General features: G+C 43.3%; 1 protein-coding gene across 1 annotated transcript in view; it reads left to right on the top strand.

The window, feature by feature from the left end:
* The window catches only part of RYR3 (ryanodine receptor 3), a 505,740-nt gene that overhangs the window by 414,759 nt on the left and 72,312 nt on the right, over positions 1–18,669 (top strand). Inside the window, exons 58-64 of the mRNA XM_004751026.3 lie at positions 622–737; positions 1,294–1,361; positions 2,312–2,433; positions 5,931–5,980; positions 6,383–6,443; positions 8,478–8,716; positions 10,111–10,192. Of these exons, the coding sequence (XP_004751083.2) occupies positions 622–737; positions 1,294–1,361; positions 2,312–2,433; positions 5,931–5,980; positions 6,383–6,443; positions 8,478–8,716; positions 10,111–10,192 (738 nt within the window). The remainder of the gene's footprint in view (positions 1–621; positions 738–1,293; positions 1,362–2,311; positions 2,434–5,930; positions 5,981–6,382; positions 6,444–8,477; positions 8,717–10,110; positions 10,193–18,669) is intronic.

Genomic DNA, 18,669 nt, shown 5'->3' with positions numbered 1-18,669 from the left:
CTCCATCCACACTAGCATATCCCTTCAACTCAGCATGCATGCTTCTGCCTCAGGATCTTTGCACCACCACTCCATATGCCTGGAAAGTTCTTTCCCCAGATGTCCAGATGGCTCACCTCTTCACCTTCTCCAAACCTTTACTGCAGTGTCCTCTCTCCATGAAACCAGCACTGACTGCCTTCCCCGTTCATCCTCTCTTGGGCCTTTTCGTACTGCTTGATTTTTCTTTTTTTCATAATGCTAATTAGCTTCTCGCATCCCACATGATTTATACTTCGGTTTATGTAGTATGTGTGTCTATTTACAACACACGTATAGGTTCCACAGAGGCAGGGACTTTGTTTTCTTCTCTGATTGATCCCCTGCTCGATATTTGTTGAATGAATGATAAAGAAGATATTTTGAAAAATCTTTTCAGATCTTATTTTAGCGCAGGTGTTGAATGCTCCCAGAGGCAGGTTCCAAGTGCAAGGGGTTATCAGTGAGACGACTAATCAGGTCACTAAACCAGAATAGCCATTAACGTTTGGAAAGTAAAGAAAACACAGATAAGATTGCTGATGCTCCAAAGTCACATAGTCATCTCTGTTACTTCCTGGGGTTTACCCATTTCCAACCTAGAGGTGTGAAGGATATGGAGCTGGATGCCTCCTCCATGGAAAAGAGGTTTGCCTATAAATTTTTGAAGAAGATCCTGAAATATGTTGATTCCGCCCAAGAGTTTATTGCCCATTTGGGTAAGTATCATTGTGACATACCCCCCCAAATGTGTGCTTCCCTTAATATTTTGTACTCTCAAAAACAATGTGGTATTCCTTTACCAAGGGATGATGCTTTCCTACTATAGCTGTTCGTGATTCATTTAGACGTCGTATGGTTTTGAGGGGGGAAATGATGTCTGAGATTTTGTCCCCCTCTTTAAAAAAAAAAAAATCTGATTCATCCTTGGTTTCAGGGTTTGATTGAGCCATTTGTCATTTTCATATAACCCATCCTATTGTAACTCTTCCATTGTTTTGCTTTGTGACTGTGGGCATATGACTCAACCTCTCTGAAGCTCCTTTCTCATCACTAAAGTGGAGGAAAGGGTAGGGAAACAGCTGAGAGAATTGACATGAGACACAACTCACCAGCACAGTTGGAAAGTCCTTTGTAAAACAGAAGATACTCTGTGAAATCAAATGGCCCTTCCATGGCCCTCAGAAAAGCCGCTCTGTTTCTAAAATGCTATGACTGTTTTGGGTTTTGTTTCCTTTAACTGTGGCCAACTTTGTGTTACCTTTGTCTTTGTAGAGGCCATTGTCAGCAGTGGAAAAACAGAAAAGTCTCCCCACGACCAGGAGATCAAATTCTTTGCCAAAGTAAGTGATTCCTTACATTTAACCAAACTAGTTTCTTCTTAGAATCTGTACAATTTAGGGTGCAAGTTAAGTTCATCTCACAAAGATACCTGAAACTCCAGTGGCTTCGATGAGATGGGCTTGTGTTTCTCTGTTGTGGAACAGTCCACAGGCAGGTGGGTGGTCTGAGGAGGCAGGCAGCCCATTCTGCTCCACACCATCATCCCAGGGACCCAGAAACTTCTTCCAGTGCTCCACCATCTCCTAAGCTGTGCTGTCTGTCAGTGTGGTCCAGGTGGGCTCACCTGTACCACATCTGTGGGAAAGAGGAAAAGGAGAGAGGAAGACAAGCTGCTTCTCGCTTGAAGTTCTTTCCCAGTGGCTGAAACTCTGTCATTTTTAGATCTACCTAGCTGCCAGGGAGTCTGGGTAATGCATTCTCTGACTGGGTGACCCCATGCCCAGGTAAAACATGGGGGTTTCTGTTGCTAAGAGAAAAGGGAAGAATGATTTTGGGTATCAGTGAGCAGTCTTTGCTATAGAACCCTACTCAGAGGACTGAATGCATGCAAGGCCTTGGGGTAACTGCCTGAGAAGCAAAGACAGAAGGCTCAAGGTTGGTAGTACAAGGCCAGGCCCCAAGTGATCCTATTGGAAGCTGTGCCCAAGAAGGCATGACTAAACACAGATGTACCCCTGGATTCTCCTGAAAATTCTGACTCAGCCGTATGCATATTTCTTGTGACCCTTCATCAGTAGCCATCTCCATTCCCATATTCCTAGGGCCTCTGGTTTGAGGTGTGTATGAGAGGAAAATGTGTTGGAAACTTCCATGCACCAGGTAGAGTTTCCTAGAAATTCCAGGACCTATGTTCAGAGGCTCTTTGCTCACAAGAAATGAACTTTTCAAAGGAACCAAAGGAGGGGCTTTGGTTAGCTTCCTAGAAATTAATTTATGGTGGATTTTCCAGGTTCTCCTCCCACTGGTTGACCAGTACTTCACCAATCACCACCTCTACTTCCTGTCATCCCCTCTGAAGCCCCTTAGCAGCAGCGGCTATGCCTCTCATAAGGAGAAAGAAATGGTGGCCAGGTGAGTCTACAAAAGAGAAAGTCATGGTGACAATGTGCATTGTATAAAACCCCAGATTCCTGGAGACTGAATGGTGACTCTTTCAGAGAAATGAACTGTGGCCCAATGATTGTTAGCCCAGAGGTTTTGGTTATGTTGGTTTTGAAAGTAATTATATTCATATTTATCTGTGAATTATTTGGGCAACCAAGAGAAGTGTGCTGTTTGGAGGTATCAGTAGGGCTTGGGAAAAATTTATATACTCAGATCAACTTTTATCCTGAAATAACATTTAGAAAAAATGCAAAGTCAGTCCTGAAGCTTGAACAAGCAAACACACAACATTGAGAAGAAACAGATTAATGCTGTTTTCAATCGTATTCTTATCAGGCTTTTTCAGTTTAAATTTGTTTTAAAGAATTCAATCTTAAAAGTCCTGTTGTGGATGATCCGATATTTGAAATCCAGAGCAACACAATTCAATTTAAATTCCTAATAGGAAAAGAAAAATGTTCCTCAGGAACACCAGCCTCTGTTCTCATTACACTAGACATAACATGTCAATACTTCAAGACAGAGGAGAGCAAAGAGGTTGCTTTCTGATCAGACTAAAAGATGGGTTCCACCATGCCTCTGGTCTTCTCCGGATTGGATTGAGAATGACAGGGAATGAGGTAGATGTCTAAATGGCAAAGAGTAAAGAATTATGATAGAAGCAGTTAAGTCTTTCCCTAGTAGCCATTGATGGTGGACAGTATACAAGATAATTTATAAAGGGCCACCCATTAAATGCCACCATCCTTGTGATGATAGTTAGTCTCAGGATTTAGCTAACATTTATTAAGCGCAAAGCTAACAGTGAGCTGTTTTCATCCCTACACCAGTGGGCAGTAACTCTTGCACATCATTGTGAAACATCACCATGCTCGAAGAAACACCTGTATATTCTCTCCATTTTGTAGATGAAGACACTGAGGTTTGGTCAGGTGCATGTTGGTGCCCAAAGTGACCCAGTAGTAGTAAGTTAGGGCAAGAATGAAAGTCCTCTCTATCCATGTGGAATTCCATTTGTTCTGCAGTCATTACCTCTTCTCATTTATCAAGAAAGGAGGAGCCCATGCTATCAAAATGAGATACACTTAACACCCGTTGCTGACCAAAGATTGCCTAAATATTTTCAGGACGCACTGGTGTATTTTGTAAGAAGTTCAGGAAATGAGAGGCAAAGTGAGATATTCAGATAATCCAACAGAGGGCAGGTGTGTCTGTCTTCCTCATCTATTTTTGTGAGATTGTTAATTCATGGAAATGTAACATTTGTTCAGCCAGTCACCATTTGTCACGGCTGGAAGGCAACCTGCATCTGATCAGCCTTGCAAATAGCTTCCAGAACCATCAGTGTGCTTGCTGCCCTCCCACAGAAGCAGTAGCGTCTGCACCAAATGTGTTCACACCTCCAGACCCCTCTTGTCCACGCCCTTCTCCACCACTGCACCTCTTCTGATTTGCTGCCATTCACCAGGGCTACCATACTCTCTGCCCTGTGGTCCCTTTGATTTGTCACTTGCAAATTCTGAAATGGGGAGGCACGGGGGAACTCTGTAACACTGGGCTAAGAACAGTGCATTTATTTGCTCCTTGGGGGGCCAGGAAGGGGCCTTTGAAAACCTCAGGTCCTGGCTTTGGCATGCCTGGGCAAGCCCTGCTGACAGCAAGCAGAACCCTGTTAATATTAGGATCAAACAACTCCACCATCTGCTTTGGTTAGAAAAATGTTACTTTGTATTTATACAGAGCATGTGTCTGCTTTGAAGCATTTCACCAGAAATAACAGCATTGATCAGCCCCTAATTCTAAAAACTAAGAGGATCTTGTGATTACTCTCTACTTAGAGATGAGAAAACCAAGGCCCAGAGTGGTTATGCAGCTTCACCAGGACAGCCCAGCTAGTCACGGCAGAGCTGTGGGTCTCCTGTTCCTCCAGGCTCTCCCTCCTCCCGCAAGTCCATGATTTTACTTTTTTTTAATCAAATACATAGCTCTTTTAAAAGGGGACACAAAGGGAAGAGCAAAAAAGCAGTCCCTATTTAATCACACTAGCAGGCTGTCAAGTTTCTGTTAACTAACTCTGAGTTCTCTGAAGCTCTAGGCCAGGGTTTCCAGCTTATCTCACTGCAGAAATAAATGACTGCCCACAGGGGACTTCAGCTGTGATTGTCTAGTAGACAGCTCAGTAAAATCAGGGCATTCACTAAAAAGCATTTAAAGGTGAGCAAGTTTAGGGTTTTTTTTTTTTTAAGTCTTTATTTAAATTCTAGCCCTTTAACAAAGTGTAGTGTATTATTAGCTTCAGGTGTACAGTAGAGTGATTCAACTCTTCAGTACATACAGGTGAGCGAGTTTTGCTCTCTGCCAACACTCAAGATGTATTTCTTCTCCGTCCGAGCTGTTCCTGAAAAGACTTCTGGCCCGTGTGGGTCAGGAAGCCCACAAGTTACGAATGAGAAGCTGGGAAGGACTTCAGCTTAGTCTCAGCTTGGGAAGCCCTTGGCCCGGAGCTGGTGTTTTTAGTCTCCTTCCCCTCTGTGTTCCACCAGGAAGGACTGCTTGCTGAAGGCATCACAAAGTTCTTGCCTAACTGGGCCAGTGTCAGATAGGGTCAGACTTCTGAGCGTTCTCCTCCCCAGAGCCATTGGCAGTACAGGTCACATCATGGCTGTAGTGGGTAAGGGCCCATCAGTGGCGTGTTCAGAGGCATTTACAGAGCTCTTTCCTAACAGCACAAGACTCTCTACCAGACACCACGGAAAGCAGATGCTAAGGCACAGCTGGACCTCCAAAGGGTTCCATGATAGAAAAGATGGCTGAAAACAAGGGTAGGGTCGAAAAGCACTAAATGCTTAGCAGATGGGTTTCCCAGCTTCCAGGGAGGGGCACAGCTAGGACAGCCCTTCAATCGGACCCTTAGACTAATAGGAAACAAGAGAGAAAACCAATTTCCTAAAATGGTTTTGTCCAACACAGTGTCTCCCATCCCTGAACCATTAATCTTTTGTTCCCACCAACTTGCCCACCTCCCAACTAAATCTTCCCACCCCCAGCGAAGGCTGAAAAATGGTTTGCAGTCTGTTGCAATGGTGGAAAAAGCACAATCCCTGTCGGAATCCTCATTTATTCCCGAATGTCAGGCAGACAAATATATCAGCACATAAGACTCTGTATGTGAGGATGGTTTGCGATAACCTGGTCACTGCTGAATCCTGCAGTTGTCGTGGAAGGATTATTTCCTGCAAGGTCGGGGCTGCCTCCAAGGTGACTTCATGATTCTCAAACAAGACGACAGGGAGCACACATTTTCCTAGTGTGGTCTAGGGGAGCCTTGTAGGGGAACACAGTGAATGTGCCTAGAGATCCATTCTGTGCTCCTTGTTATAAAGCGTGGGGGCCTGGGGGCGGGTGGGTACAAACCAGTCCTCGGATTTCTGTGCTTTTCCCACTCGCCTTCTTTTCTGCTTCAGCCTCTTCTGCAAACTCGCTGCTCTTGTTCGACACAGGATTTCCCTCTTTGGTAAGTGAAGAGAAGTATTGCTGAAAGCCACGCTCCTCCCTATAATTATCCGTAACTTGGCATTTTTGCCTTCATGACGGGTGCCTCTGGACAACCTGAGCCTTAGGACGAAGGTGTCACCTAAATTTGCCATAGAAAATTGGTCTGAAGTATGATAAATGACCTCTCTACCCCTTAACAGCTCAAATTTTCCACACCAGTGAATGTTTTAAGCTCTGCCTCTAACATCCATCAAACAGCAGACGTGTCAGGCCAGAGATAAATGCACTGTTCCCGCGCATAGGTCTGGCACTCTGTGTGTTGGTGGTTAATTACGTTGGTCTGCAGTTTGTGCATCTTAAGATCGCATTTAAAAGACAGGCTGAGGGTTTGGGGAGTCACTGGTGATATTTTTGGTTCTAGGGAGCGATTCTACTACAATGGTGAGCTGTCTTCACATCTTAGCTCAGACACTTGACACAAGGTAAGTCTGCTCGGTGTTTTCCAGTAGTTTCTTAAGACTCCCTCTCTGACCCTCTCTTGGCTGAGAAGACACGTTGCTGCTCTGCAGGAGCTGGGGAGGGGAGGGCAGACAGGAGGGAGATGAATCTTCCCCTGACATTAGCACTCTTCATCTCTCTGCTCACGTGATGGAGAGCCACTGTCATGACATGTACTGCACACTAAAAGCTGAGCATTTGATCAATTCTTGTCTTCCCTTCCTGAGAAATTCATCTTTCAGAAGATAAAATATATAATAGCGTAAAGTGCCACTTTGTCCCTCATTCTCCACACAAAAAAGAAAGCGAGCTGCCTGATGGGTGGCGGGGCCGTAAGTATCCTGAGGCTGTAAGTATCCATAGTGCTCTGAAGCCCAAGCAGCCGCGGAGGGAGGGTAGCGAAGTGTGATTAAAAGATCAGAGACAAAGATGGGTTTGAACCCATGGCGTGAGGATCTTGCAGATAAGATGGCTGAAAGGGAAGGAAGTCTTAACACATGTATGTGTAAGTTGTGGTAATATAAACATAACTGATCTGATGAGAGGAGGAAGAGAAGGAGTAACAAGGACAGACAGGGAGCTTTCTTGAACACACTCGTCAAGCAGAGCCCCTTGTCACAGTTGGGAGGAGGACACGCTTCCCAAAACTGTATACAGAAGAGAGAAACCAGCTGAAGGACTGGCCACAAGATGAAAATCTACTACAAACTACGAATGGTTACCAAAATCATGTTAAGGATAATTAAAGGGATTTGAGGGGCCTAAACCCATAAAACAAGAAACCAACATGGTGATATTAGGACAGCACAAATCCATACCATCAGGCCAAGGCACCCCAAGGGATTCAGATCCATTGCCGCTGGGAAGAGGAATCTTTACTCCCAGGAGCATGTGGACGGTCTTGGGAGAGAATCCCCTGCCTTTTTTTCTTTTAAAAACACAGGTCAGCATGTTTGATAATCATTCCTGACAAAACCCAAGTCTAGAAAGTTACAAAGATAGCTCATGATTCCTTACAGATTAGGAGCAAGCCTCACTGAGTTCATTTCTTTGTTTTTATTTTTCTGGTTGGTTGATTATCTTGAAAATGCTGTAGATACAAAGCATCTGTCCTTGAAGCAAGCCTGTCATAATCTTGTGAATAAGATGTCGAAATATGGAAAATAATAGTTGAGTTGTAAGCTTTGTTCCAATTGCAAGTTTTAAAAAATAGTTTTAAGGGGAGGCTAATCTCTATTCCCACAGGGCACATTTCTATAGTTTTTGTTTTTGTTTTCCAGCAGTCTGATGAAGCTGTCTGGTTTTCCTGTTTTGTTTGTTTTGAAATTTTTATATTCTTTTTTTAATTAACATATAATGTATTATTTGTTTTAGGGGTACAGATCTGTGAATCATCAGTGTTACACAATTCACAGCACTCACCATAGCACATACCCTCCGCCCAAAAGCTCTCTGTTTTAAAGGGCGCTTTCTGTCCTGCTTATCTCCCCTTCTCCAAGCTAAGACATCCCTGCAAGCTAATGGATATCTAAACTTCACTTGACTTCTTTCTTCTCTCTAAGAGGTCCTGCATCATGGGAGAGCTAATATTTCCAGCTACTCCTTATAAAAGTAGCTTATCCCCTAATTAACTCTAAGAAAACCTCACCTCTCTTTCCTTTTAGTTAGATATTTATGGAAGAATATAGCCAGCTGAGATACTATATTGATAAGGGATGACTAAAATCATTCATTCTAAACCCTCCCCTGTATTTCCCAAAGAGTGGAGTGCTAATGCCATCCAACAGAGAACACCATCCTGTTGTCCCCTCCCCGCCCCCCCGCCTTGGGATTGTGTGATCCAGGTGATTCCCTAGATGCTAACTGTTCTCTCCGCTTCTGACTCAGTGTTTTTAGTTGACTGGAGTGCTGAATGCCTGCCTGGATTAAACTGCAAGTCACCAGCTACAAGAAGGGGGTTTAGGCCAAAGGTTTAGATTATGATTATGCTTCTGGTCTTGAACATCATTTGCTTACAGGACTGTCATGAAGTCAGGCTCAGAGCTGGTCAAGGCCGGGTTACGAGCATTCTTTGAAAATGCTGCAGAAGACTTAGAGAAGACTTCGGAAAACCTGAAGCTGGGGAAGTTTACCCATTCCAGAACACAGATTAAAGGCGTGTCTCAGAATATTAACTATACCACGGTGGCTCTGCTCCCCATCCTGACGTCCATCTTTGAGCACGTTGCTCAGCATCAGTTCGGGGTGGATTTACTCTGTGAGTCCTATTACTGTCTACCATGGACTTCTGTGCACAGAGGGCCCCAGATCAGAAGCGTGTGACTCATTCACTTGAGTTGACCTTGAAAATAGAACAGAGAGATAATTATTCCATACTTCTTAGGTTTAAAAATGAAGTAATAAATACTTAGAGGAGCAGAAATCCTCCAATTTGAGTATATAATATTTCATCTTTCCCCCACTATTATTCAGGACCAGAATTTTCCACCCACTGGCTTAGCTGTCAGCCATTGTGTTCCCACTTAATTTGAAAAGGTTATCTGAGTAATCCAGCAGGGGATATAGGTTCGCTCCCAGGGTTTTTCAGATACCACTTTCCCTGTTAAGAAGCCTAATTTATTCATTGGATACCAGGAGCAAATGAAAGCCACAAACCTTTCATTATCTGAGCCTTCAGAAGAAGACCGTAGTTAGTTGGTTTTATTTCACTTTCCATTTAGTACCACATATAGCCACTTAGTGCAGCTATTTTGCCACCGAGCTCAATTTCACACTTTAAATGTTGGCATGTCATTTAATTCAGTTTAACAAACTGTTGATAGTTGATGCTGTGACTTCTATATCCCTGAACAACTGAAAATCAGTTATTTCCTTGGGGGTGGTCAAAGGGATGGGAGAACATCTGAACTCATTATTTCACATCATAGAAAGAATGCCCTTCCTTGTTGAAAACCTAAAAATTAAATTAGTTCTCCTTATGTTCAATTAGTCCCTGCTTTATTCTGAGTTCCAGACATGGAAGCGGCATGTAGCTGATGGATTCAACTCTGTAGATCCCCAAGTGGAACATCCCCTTCCCTCAGGAAACCTGGCACAATCATGATATAATTTGTTTCTTGAAAAATGTCCATCATAGAACTTGGGACAGGTGGACATGAGAAATTTTGGTCTGTCTCTAAAGAGGTAGGGACATTCAACATATCTTCCTAGGAAATTAACAAAAGACTCAGTCAAACCTCAGATTTCCTGCATTCTTCCTTTCAGAGAAAGGAAGTACTACTATACCTCAAACTTAACCTTCATGGCTCCCTCTGTTGGGAAAAAAAAAAAAAAATCCCATATGGATCTCCTTGGTCAAATGATGTCTTTTCCTGAAAAACGATGAGATTCACATCAAAAGCCGGCAAAGCAGCAGAGATATCTCAGTGGAGGGTGTTCTCCTGTCAATGGGTTGTCCCCCAGTTCAGTAAGCAGCATCTGGGGAGAAGGGGACTGTATCACAAGGTGCCAATGCGGGGTGCATGCGCACACTCTGTGTAGCTCCTGGGTGATGCCAGCGCTTGTTTTCTGTTGGCGGACCCTCTCCTTGTGCCTGAGGTGAAGCATTGGGATTGAAGCATGATAATGACTGCTCTTCTCTGTTCTTTCCAGTAGGCGATGTGCAGATTTCATGCTACCACATACTGTGCAGCCTCTACTCCCTTGGGACTGGAAAGAATATCTACGTTGAAAGGTAATTAGTGAACAAAAGAGGCTCACACGTGCAAGGCTTAGAAAAATGTTGCTTACCATCTTTCAGCACTTAACATCTTTTCAGTACAGCAAAGTCAAAATGCTCACTGAAATGGGGTGGTGATTTTGAACCTAGGTTATTAAATGTTTATGGCAATATTAAAATGTAATGAAGCTAGTGCGATTTATGACTTCTGTAGAACTATGTTGAAAAGAAAACCACAGGCCCTAACTGGCGTTACTTGGGCCAGGCCAAGTCACCAAAAGCAGGGCTTAATACCTAATCTCATGGCAGTTTCATTTAGTTTCGTTTTTCAAGATTTTATTTATATATTTGAGAGAGCGCATGGGAGAACAAGAGAGAGCATGAGCCAGCGGGAGGGGCAGAGACAGAGAGAGAAGCAGACTCCCTGCTCAGCAGGGAGCCCCATGTGGGCTCAAACCCAGGACCATGATCCCAGGATTATGAGCTGAGCCAAAGGCAGACACTTAACCCAGGTGCCCCCCCAATTGCAGTTTTAACCTCCTGCAGAAATCTAAATCTTAACTGGTAAGTCAGGAGTTTTCTCATAGGTGCCAATGATGTAATCTGTCACAAGGGCCCTCTCCATCCCCTAAAGGAAGATGAGGTCATCTGTAGGATAAGACCTCCAACTCTTCCCCTTAAGGGAAAGCTACCTAGCCTGGAAAAACCTTTTTTTTTTTTCTTGGCTTATAACTTTGTTGCCCCACTCTTCTTCCTATAAAAACTTTCCATTTTGTACCATCTCCTCCAAGCACCCCAGTACTTGCTAGATGGAATGTTGCCAGATTCATGAATCACCTAAAGACCATGAGATCTTCAGACTCACTCAGTTGAATTTTATTTTTTAACAGAGAGCCAGTAAATGTATGTGATTGGAGAAGGAATACTGTATAGCCAAGCTAAATCATGTGCTAATGACAAAAAAAAAAAAAAAAAAAAAAAAAAAAAAAAAAAAAAAAAAAAAACGCTGACAAAATGTCTGTTTCTTCAAAATCACAGCTTCCAGATAGCTTCCAGAGTCTCTGTGGTTAAAGCTTGCCTAAAAGCTCAAGGGACATGAGACTCTTACTTTAGTGTTTAATGGGTTTCTATGTGATACAGTACTGGACCTTTGCCATTCTCAGTTGTCAGATTAGCTTTAGTTAGGTTTTTTTTTTCTAAACTTAGTTTATTTTTTCAGTGTTCCAAGACTCATTGTTTATGCACCACACCCAGTGCTCCATGCAATACATGCCCTCCATAATTCCCACCACCAGGCTCACCTAACCTCCCACCCTCTCCCCTCCAAAACCCTCAGTATGTTTCTTAGAGTCCACAGTCTCTCATGGTTCGTCTCCCCCTCAGATTTCCCCCAACTCACTTCTCCCCTCCTTCTCCCAATATCTTCCGTGTTATTCCTTATGCTCCACAAGTAAGTGAAACCATATGATAATTGATTCTCTCTGCTTGACTTATTCCACTCAGCATAATCTCCAGTCCCATCCATGTTGATACAAAAGTTGGGTATTCATCCTTTCTAATGGAGGCGTAATACTTCATTGTATCTGTGGACCATATCTTCTGACCCATTCGTCTGTTGAAGTGAAGTACTGTGGCTCTTTCCACAGTTTGGTGACTGTAACCATTGCTGCTATGAACATTGGGGTACAGACGGCCTTTCTTTTCACTACATCTGTATCTTTGGGGTAAATATCCAGTATGCAATTGCAGGGTCATAGGGAAGCTATATTTTTAATTTTTTAAGGAATCTCCACACTGTTTTCCAAAGTGGCTGCACCAACTTGCATTCCCACCAACAGTATAAGAGGGTTCCCCTTTCTCCACATCCTCTCCAACTGTCAGTTTAGCTATAGTTTTAAACAAGTGCACATTTTGGTAGCAGAAATGCAATTCAGAAATCTTGAATCTGAATAAGCTGATCCAATTCCCAAAGGAAACCACTATTAACAATTTTGTATATGTCATTCCAGATATTTTCTACACATGTACATTTGTATACATGTAGGATCATAATATCCATATTGCTTTGCAAATTTGTCCTGTTGGATGAAGTTAAAAACTGAATTCCTTTTTCATTCTACTCCAGCTTTTAGATTTGTTATTTAGATAAAATAATCATTACCTTTCTACTTTAATAAGGTAAGCAAGTTTAGTACACTTTTATTCCTTTCTACATCTCCTTTTTTGCTATATAGTTTCTTAAAATGGGGACACCTGAGTGGCTCAGTTGAGCATCCAACTACTGATTTTGCCTCAGGTCATGATCTCAGAGTTGTGGGATTGAGCCCTGCATTGGGCTTTGCACTGGGTGTGGAGCCTGCTTAAGATTCTCTCTCTCTCTCTCTGCCCTTCCCCCCCCAGTTCTCCCCATTCACACACATACACGCGTGTGCATGTGTTTGCTCTCTCTTTCTCTCTCTCTCTCTCTAAAATAATAATTTCTGGGGCACCTGGGTGGCTCAGTGGATTAAAGCCTCTGCCTTCAGCTCAGGTCATGATCTCAGGATCCTGAGATCGAGCCTTGCGTCAGACTCTCTGCTCAGTGGGGAGCCTGCTTCCCTCTCTCTCTCTGCCTGCCTCTCTGCCTACTTGTGATATCTGTCAAATAAATAAATAAAATCTTTATATAATAACATTTACATTCTATTCTAGGACCAAAATTTTCTGGGTTGTTTACCTTAGTTTGTATTGTAAGTTTTCACCAAATAGCCAATCCTTTTAAACCATGATTTTCCCATTCCAAATTTTTTATTTTGATTTGTGTCTTGGTTGGTCAGATTCATCATTAAGTACTTGGTTCTGTAAGAGTTCTTAGATACTCTTGAATCCTTGCATATTTTGGAATATTCCCCCTCGACTTTTGAACAATTTCTGTGGTATAAAATCCTCGGGTCATAATTTTTTCCCCCGCAGAAGCATATATAGACTTTGCTTCTTTGTGTTCTGACGATGCCCCAGGCCAGGTTGTTTGCTGACTTATACATGACTTTGCAGTGGGAGGGGAGAAGCTGGCTGTTCATTGGATTCCTTCTTCAGTCTTGAAGCTCATTAAGTTCTATAATATGTTCCAGGATTACTTATTCTGTATCAGCCCCCTCTGCTTCTCAGAACTTAATATGCCCCCTCAATGTTCAGAATTGGGTCTTCCTTTTTTTTACAAATCTTTCACTTTATTATGTTATTGTGGAGTTTATTCCGCCTACTGTTATTTAGGAAGAGGTTGTATTTGTTGGCTTTTTCTTAACCTTCCACATTTCTCCCTTTCTCCCAAGTAACTTTTAGCTACCTGATCTTTCCTATTTGGGGTTTAGAAGGTATTTCTCAAACTTTCTCCATGTTCCTGACTCTCTTTAGTTTCCTTATTTTCTGTGAATGTATTGAAACAAATTTTTATGTATTTTTCCCTGGATAATTCTCCCTCAGAACCATGTTTCTCAACTATTTCTTGTTCATTAGCTACATTGCTAGTGCTCAAGAGTGGAAAGGAGCATTGTGCACGTGTGTGTGTGTGTGTGTGTGTGTGTGTGTATATGTGTTGAAGGAGTTTATGGGGAAGAAACATCATCCAGCTTCATAGCTAACAAGCTGGCTCAGGACTCCCTCACTCTACCCACAGTGCCTTTAGTTCTAGGGTGCATCCACCTCTAGCCTTTGGTTCTCCCCCAACAAAAGTAAGCAAGTGGCCCAGGTAAGAGGTCACAGGTAAAATTTTTAGCACATCCTAAAGACATAGGGCTTTTATATAGTCAATTAAAGTAGGTTTATGCCAGGTACCTGGGTGGTGGCTCAGTCAGTTAAGCGTCTACCTACAGTTCAGGACGTGATCTCAGGGTCCTGGGATCCAGTCCCACATTGGGCTCCCTGTTTGGCAGGGAGTCTGCTTCTCCCTCTCTCACTCTCTCCCTCCCTGCTTCTCCCCCTGCTTGTGTGCTTGCTCTCTGTCAAATGAATAAACTAATAGAATATTAAATAATAAATTTTTTAAAAATAATAAGTAATATTATAGTAATAATAATAAGTAATATTAATAATAATAAGTAATAATAATAAGTAATATTCCATCCAGTAGAAGACTTGGGTCAGCAGCTATAGGACAGGTCACTACTCACTCTTCTACTCTACCTCCCCTCCAGTGGCTTCTCCAGGCTCAGAGTCCAGGGCACTTGAATGGAGGGGTCATGTTCACTTTTTCCCTACTCTGTCCTGCCTGCCTTTCCACAATATGAACCTGATCCTGCATCCCCAGCTGGTCTCCCAGCCCCACCTCCACCCTTCATTGTTTCAAGCACAAGATCATATTCTGAGCTCCTCAGAATCCCCTCATTTACTTCCAGAGATGACTACACTCTGCTGTTAGCCCAGAAAGTATGTTTCAGTTTCAGTGTCCCCACTTGGTTAGGTCCATATTTTGTGGCTTGATGTTATCACACATTTTCTCATTTCAGCAAAGATCCCAATATCTTCCCAATTTTTCCCCCATTTCTTGTGCACGTTAGGGAGGAAACTTAAAGTGCACCATTTCTCTGCCACCTTTTGCTAAAGTTTCCTTGGCTAACGAATGTCTGCAGGATTGTAAGGGAACTGCTAAATATTTGGTTTCTAACTACATCTTGTGTGTGTACCATGGGTGGGAGAGATTCCAAACACCCCAGTGATAGGGTTGACGGTAAAGAGAAGGAAGTCACTGAAACAAAATAGAGACTTTTCTTTTGGAATATTCCAGTTGAGACAACTGGAGGTCACTGACAGAGTTTTCAACAAATTTTCAGCAAAGGGTAAAGGCTCTTATGCATTTAACCACTGAGAATACTTGCCTTCTTTGATGCAGAGATACTTTAATCATAGCATTTGAGGTTGGTCAAGAAGTGAAACATGGAAAATGATTTAAGCTTCAACACTTCATTTTATTTCAAATGAAAACTGTTTCTCCCCTTCACACCGTGGAGATACTTATTCTTTCCTACCCTGCCACCTTTGACTGATTATTTCTGACCAAACATTGCACACCTTCCCTAAACCTCTGAGGTGACTTGTACTGCTGGTCTAGAGCTGTGGCCTGCCTCCCCTTTCTGCCCCTCTGCTACATAGTACTTCCTCTCCTTGGCATCCTTTAGAACATATGTGAAGGAACTCTCAAAATTGCAAAGCACCAGATACGAACAAGACATACATCTTACTACTGTGATGCCTTCCTCTGTCTGGATCCCTAACAACAGACATTTGAGAAGCTAGATCTGGATCAATGAAATAAAATTGAGAGATGGGCAAGGAGAGCCTACCACTTATCAAATTAGAAAGTAACAAAAATTGAAGTACAAATCGCACCCTCTTTAATCTGTCACTGTTGACCAAGTTTTACCTTGTGAAAAATACTGTATATGCTAGGGCAGTAAGAACTGAAGGGGGAAAAGAGAGTTCCATATCCAGGGAGCAATTCTTCAAGCAGACCGTTTGGTTGCTCGACCTGTTTCAGTGGCCCTCGTTCTGCTCAGTGCATACCCACACTGCCCCCTGGGGGGCACTAATGACCAGAGAAGCATCCTAACTGTAGGCCTTTGCTCAGTGCCTCTGGGAGCGGGCCAAGGTCATTGACAGACTTCTGGGTTTTACTTTTACAGAACTTTTCTCAGTGAAACAAGAAGAACTGTTGCTTATCCCTATTGGCCAAATGGCTAATTAGCATCACTGTGCACCCTGGACTAGAAAACGCCCTGCTGTGAGCTGGTTGAGACTCAGATTTGTCAGTAATCAATATCAGAGAACACGGGGAGTGCATGCCCCCAGGGCAGCACAACACTGCAAAACTGGCTTTTGCCCCCACAGGTTTCCTTTGTATCAGACTAACTTTCTAGAAATCCACCTCTGTGAGATCAGGACTTTAATTTGATGAGAGAAAAAGAAAAGAGAAGAAGAATGGGTCAAGTTATCACCAAGGCCACTCAGGCCCAGCTGTTTCCAAGGTTCGTCTTGCTGGGCCAAGTTGAGTTTGCCTCAGATTTGACCTTAGCCCCTTGTCATCCTGATTTTCACCCAGATTTTCTTTCATCTGTGCTCTTCCAATGGCATTTCCTTCACCCTCACAGCTTAGCTCCTTCTTTCCTCCTCCCAGAAAGGCAAGACTGAGGCAGTAAAATCTCTCTTCAATGGCCACTGTGGTTGGTTGAAACAGACTTGCTCAGGAGAGAGGCCATGGTGCCGAAGATCCCCACAGAGAAGCCCACTCCTCACTCCCTCATAGTCCAGCAGCGGTGCATCCTGCAGCTGGACATACAGGACACAGAGGACTGTTCTGTCTGAGGGCTGCTGTTCACCCCAGAGCAGACCCGGATGGGGAATCTCAGTCCTACCTCCAGTGCAAGGATTAGGCTGTGCCATCACCTAAGAAGTGATTGCTTGATTGCTGGAGGCTGATTTTAGAGTTCTCTGCTCAAACACTTCACAGCTAAGCAAACTGTTAGCTAGTCCCTTAAAAAGTTGAGCCTAAGAAGATAGAAGATGAGGATTAAAACCACATATATTAATTGTCCTTTAAATAAATCAAAATGTGACTTTTTTCATAGGTTTGGTGACAAAAGATGGGGGGAGGGGGATGGATTCCAAGACAGTTTTCCACTCGCTCATTCACCCACCCGCCTCCCTCCGGTCCAGCAAACTTCCCTTGCCTCTCAGCAGTTCTTAGACCCTTAGAGCTTCTGATTCTTCCCCAGATAGTCATACCAAGTTATTTTCTCAGGACCAATTAAGATCACATTTTTAAGCCAATTCAAGTGTGTCTCTTTCTTTGCTATAATGAAGTTGCCCATTGATCCTAATTCTTGTAATTAGACCATAAATATGTTATCTTATCGCATTGCTTCAGTGTTCTGAGAAAGCTTTTTACTTTCTGGAAGACAAAGACTAATGGTCAGAGTCTGGCTTATTTCTCAGGAGGCAGTGGGTCCCCTAGCCACCCCATAGTAAATACTTGTTATACACATCCAGAGACCCTACACTTTGACATGCTGCCTTCTTGATGCTGTTGGAATTGTTGGCTGTTATCACAGTGAAGGGCAATTAATGCAGCTTTCAGTTCAGGTTTTGGTTGGGGGATCTAAGGGAACCCCGAGGGCTGAACACCTTTTTGTTTCCATAGAACAGAGGTAGGCATGTAAGCATTTGCTTCTGGCTCCAATTGTGCCCTCTCTAGCTGGCAGTTTTCCCCATGATGGTTCCATAACATCCCCCAAGATGCAGCCTGACACCCTCAGCTCCCAAGGACTGTGTAGTGGGCTTCATGCACACAACATCAGCACTCATTCTGATTGGTCAGACACAAAGGAAGGTGAACAAGATGTTTGAACACTGTAAGCCCCATCCACTTTTAAATTATAGACCTATCGTCAGCATTTTCCACTATCTTTGTATCATGGTCTCACAAAGGACTCATGGTATTAGTTAAAAGACATTTTCCTCCTTATTTGGGAACTGGCATCACCTGTGTAACTCACCTAACAGGTGTGTAGTCTGACAGTGATCAAATGCCAGTAACTGACAGAACAAAGATAGGATGACGGAAAAACAGATGGCTCTGGTCTCTCATTCATCAGAAAGCAATAGATATCAGCACCCATACAGGGCCCTTCCAGCCCACACTGTCCTGCTGGTGTGACTCACCAGCAGGAAGGATCTGCTGAAATAGCCAGTACAACTCCAAGGCTAAACCCAGGTCCAGGAGGGGGAGGCGCTGTCTCAGTACCAGCTCTGCTTTGACCAACCCGTGGCTGGTTCCATTACTTATGTTTGCTGACTTGGCTAGCAGGCAAGCAAGCAGAAGTTCTTCCAGTTGGAGAACTAGAAATCTGAACAGGAAATCCTAAGCATATTTTTCTTGTTTGGTTGCTCATTTCCCAGAAAGACCGAGACCCAGAGCTTTATCCATGATGGACTCTCAAATATTTGTGTAGAATATTTGTGAGAAGTAACAGGTACTAGAGGTCTTTCCTCTAAATCAAGCAATGTGCTTCAGGATGTGTTGTTTCCCTTGCAAGGCAGGTCTTTTATTTTGTGCCTTCTTGGTGCTTTGGGCCTATTATCTCCTGTTCCCACTGGCTGACACCAGCTCCATCCAAAGCAGGGAATAGACACAGATTACACAGATTTCAAAACAATTTGAGAACAGAGAAGGGGTCAAATTCAATTTGGATGACAGCGAAACCTCTCAGAAATGCTGCAAGAGAAGAACAGAGCTATGAAGTGTATTATTATATTGCCTTAACCAGGTTTAAGAACCAGGGTCCCTGTGGAAAGACCATTGTACACCACTGGTCAGTGTTCAGGGAAAGATGGGGAAGGGAGAAGTGCTTGTAATCTTGCTGAGCCCAGGATCCCAAGATGTCCAATAGAGTAATCCATGGGGAGATGGCCTGAAGCATTTTAGGAAAGAGGCCTCGTCCACCATGCACAGGGCCAGCATG

This window comes from Mustela putorius, unplaced genomic scaffold, assembly GCF_011764305.1.
Source record: "Mustela putorius furo isolate JIRA1106 unplaced genomic scaffold, ASM1176430v1.1 tig00003898_pilon_pilon_pilon, whole genome shotgun sequence".
NCBI classification, from domain to species: domain Eukaryota; kingdom Metazoa; phylum Chordata; class Mammalia; order Carnivora; family Mustelidae; genus Mustela; species Mustela putorius.
The sequence above is the reverse complement of the archived record's forward strand: the minus strand, read 5'-3'. Positions and strand labels throughout refer to the sequence as shown.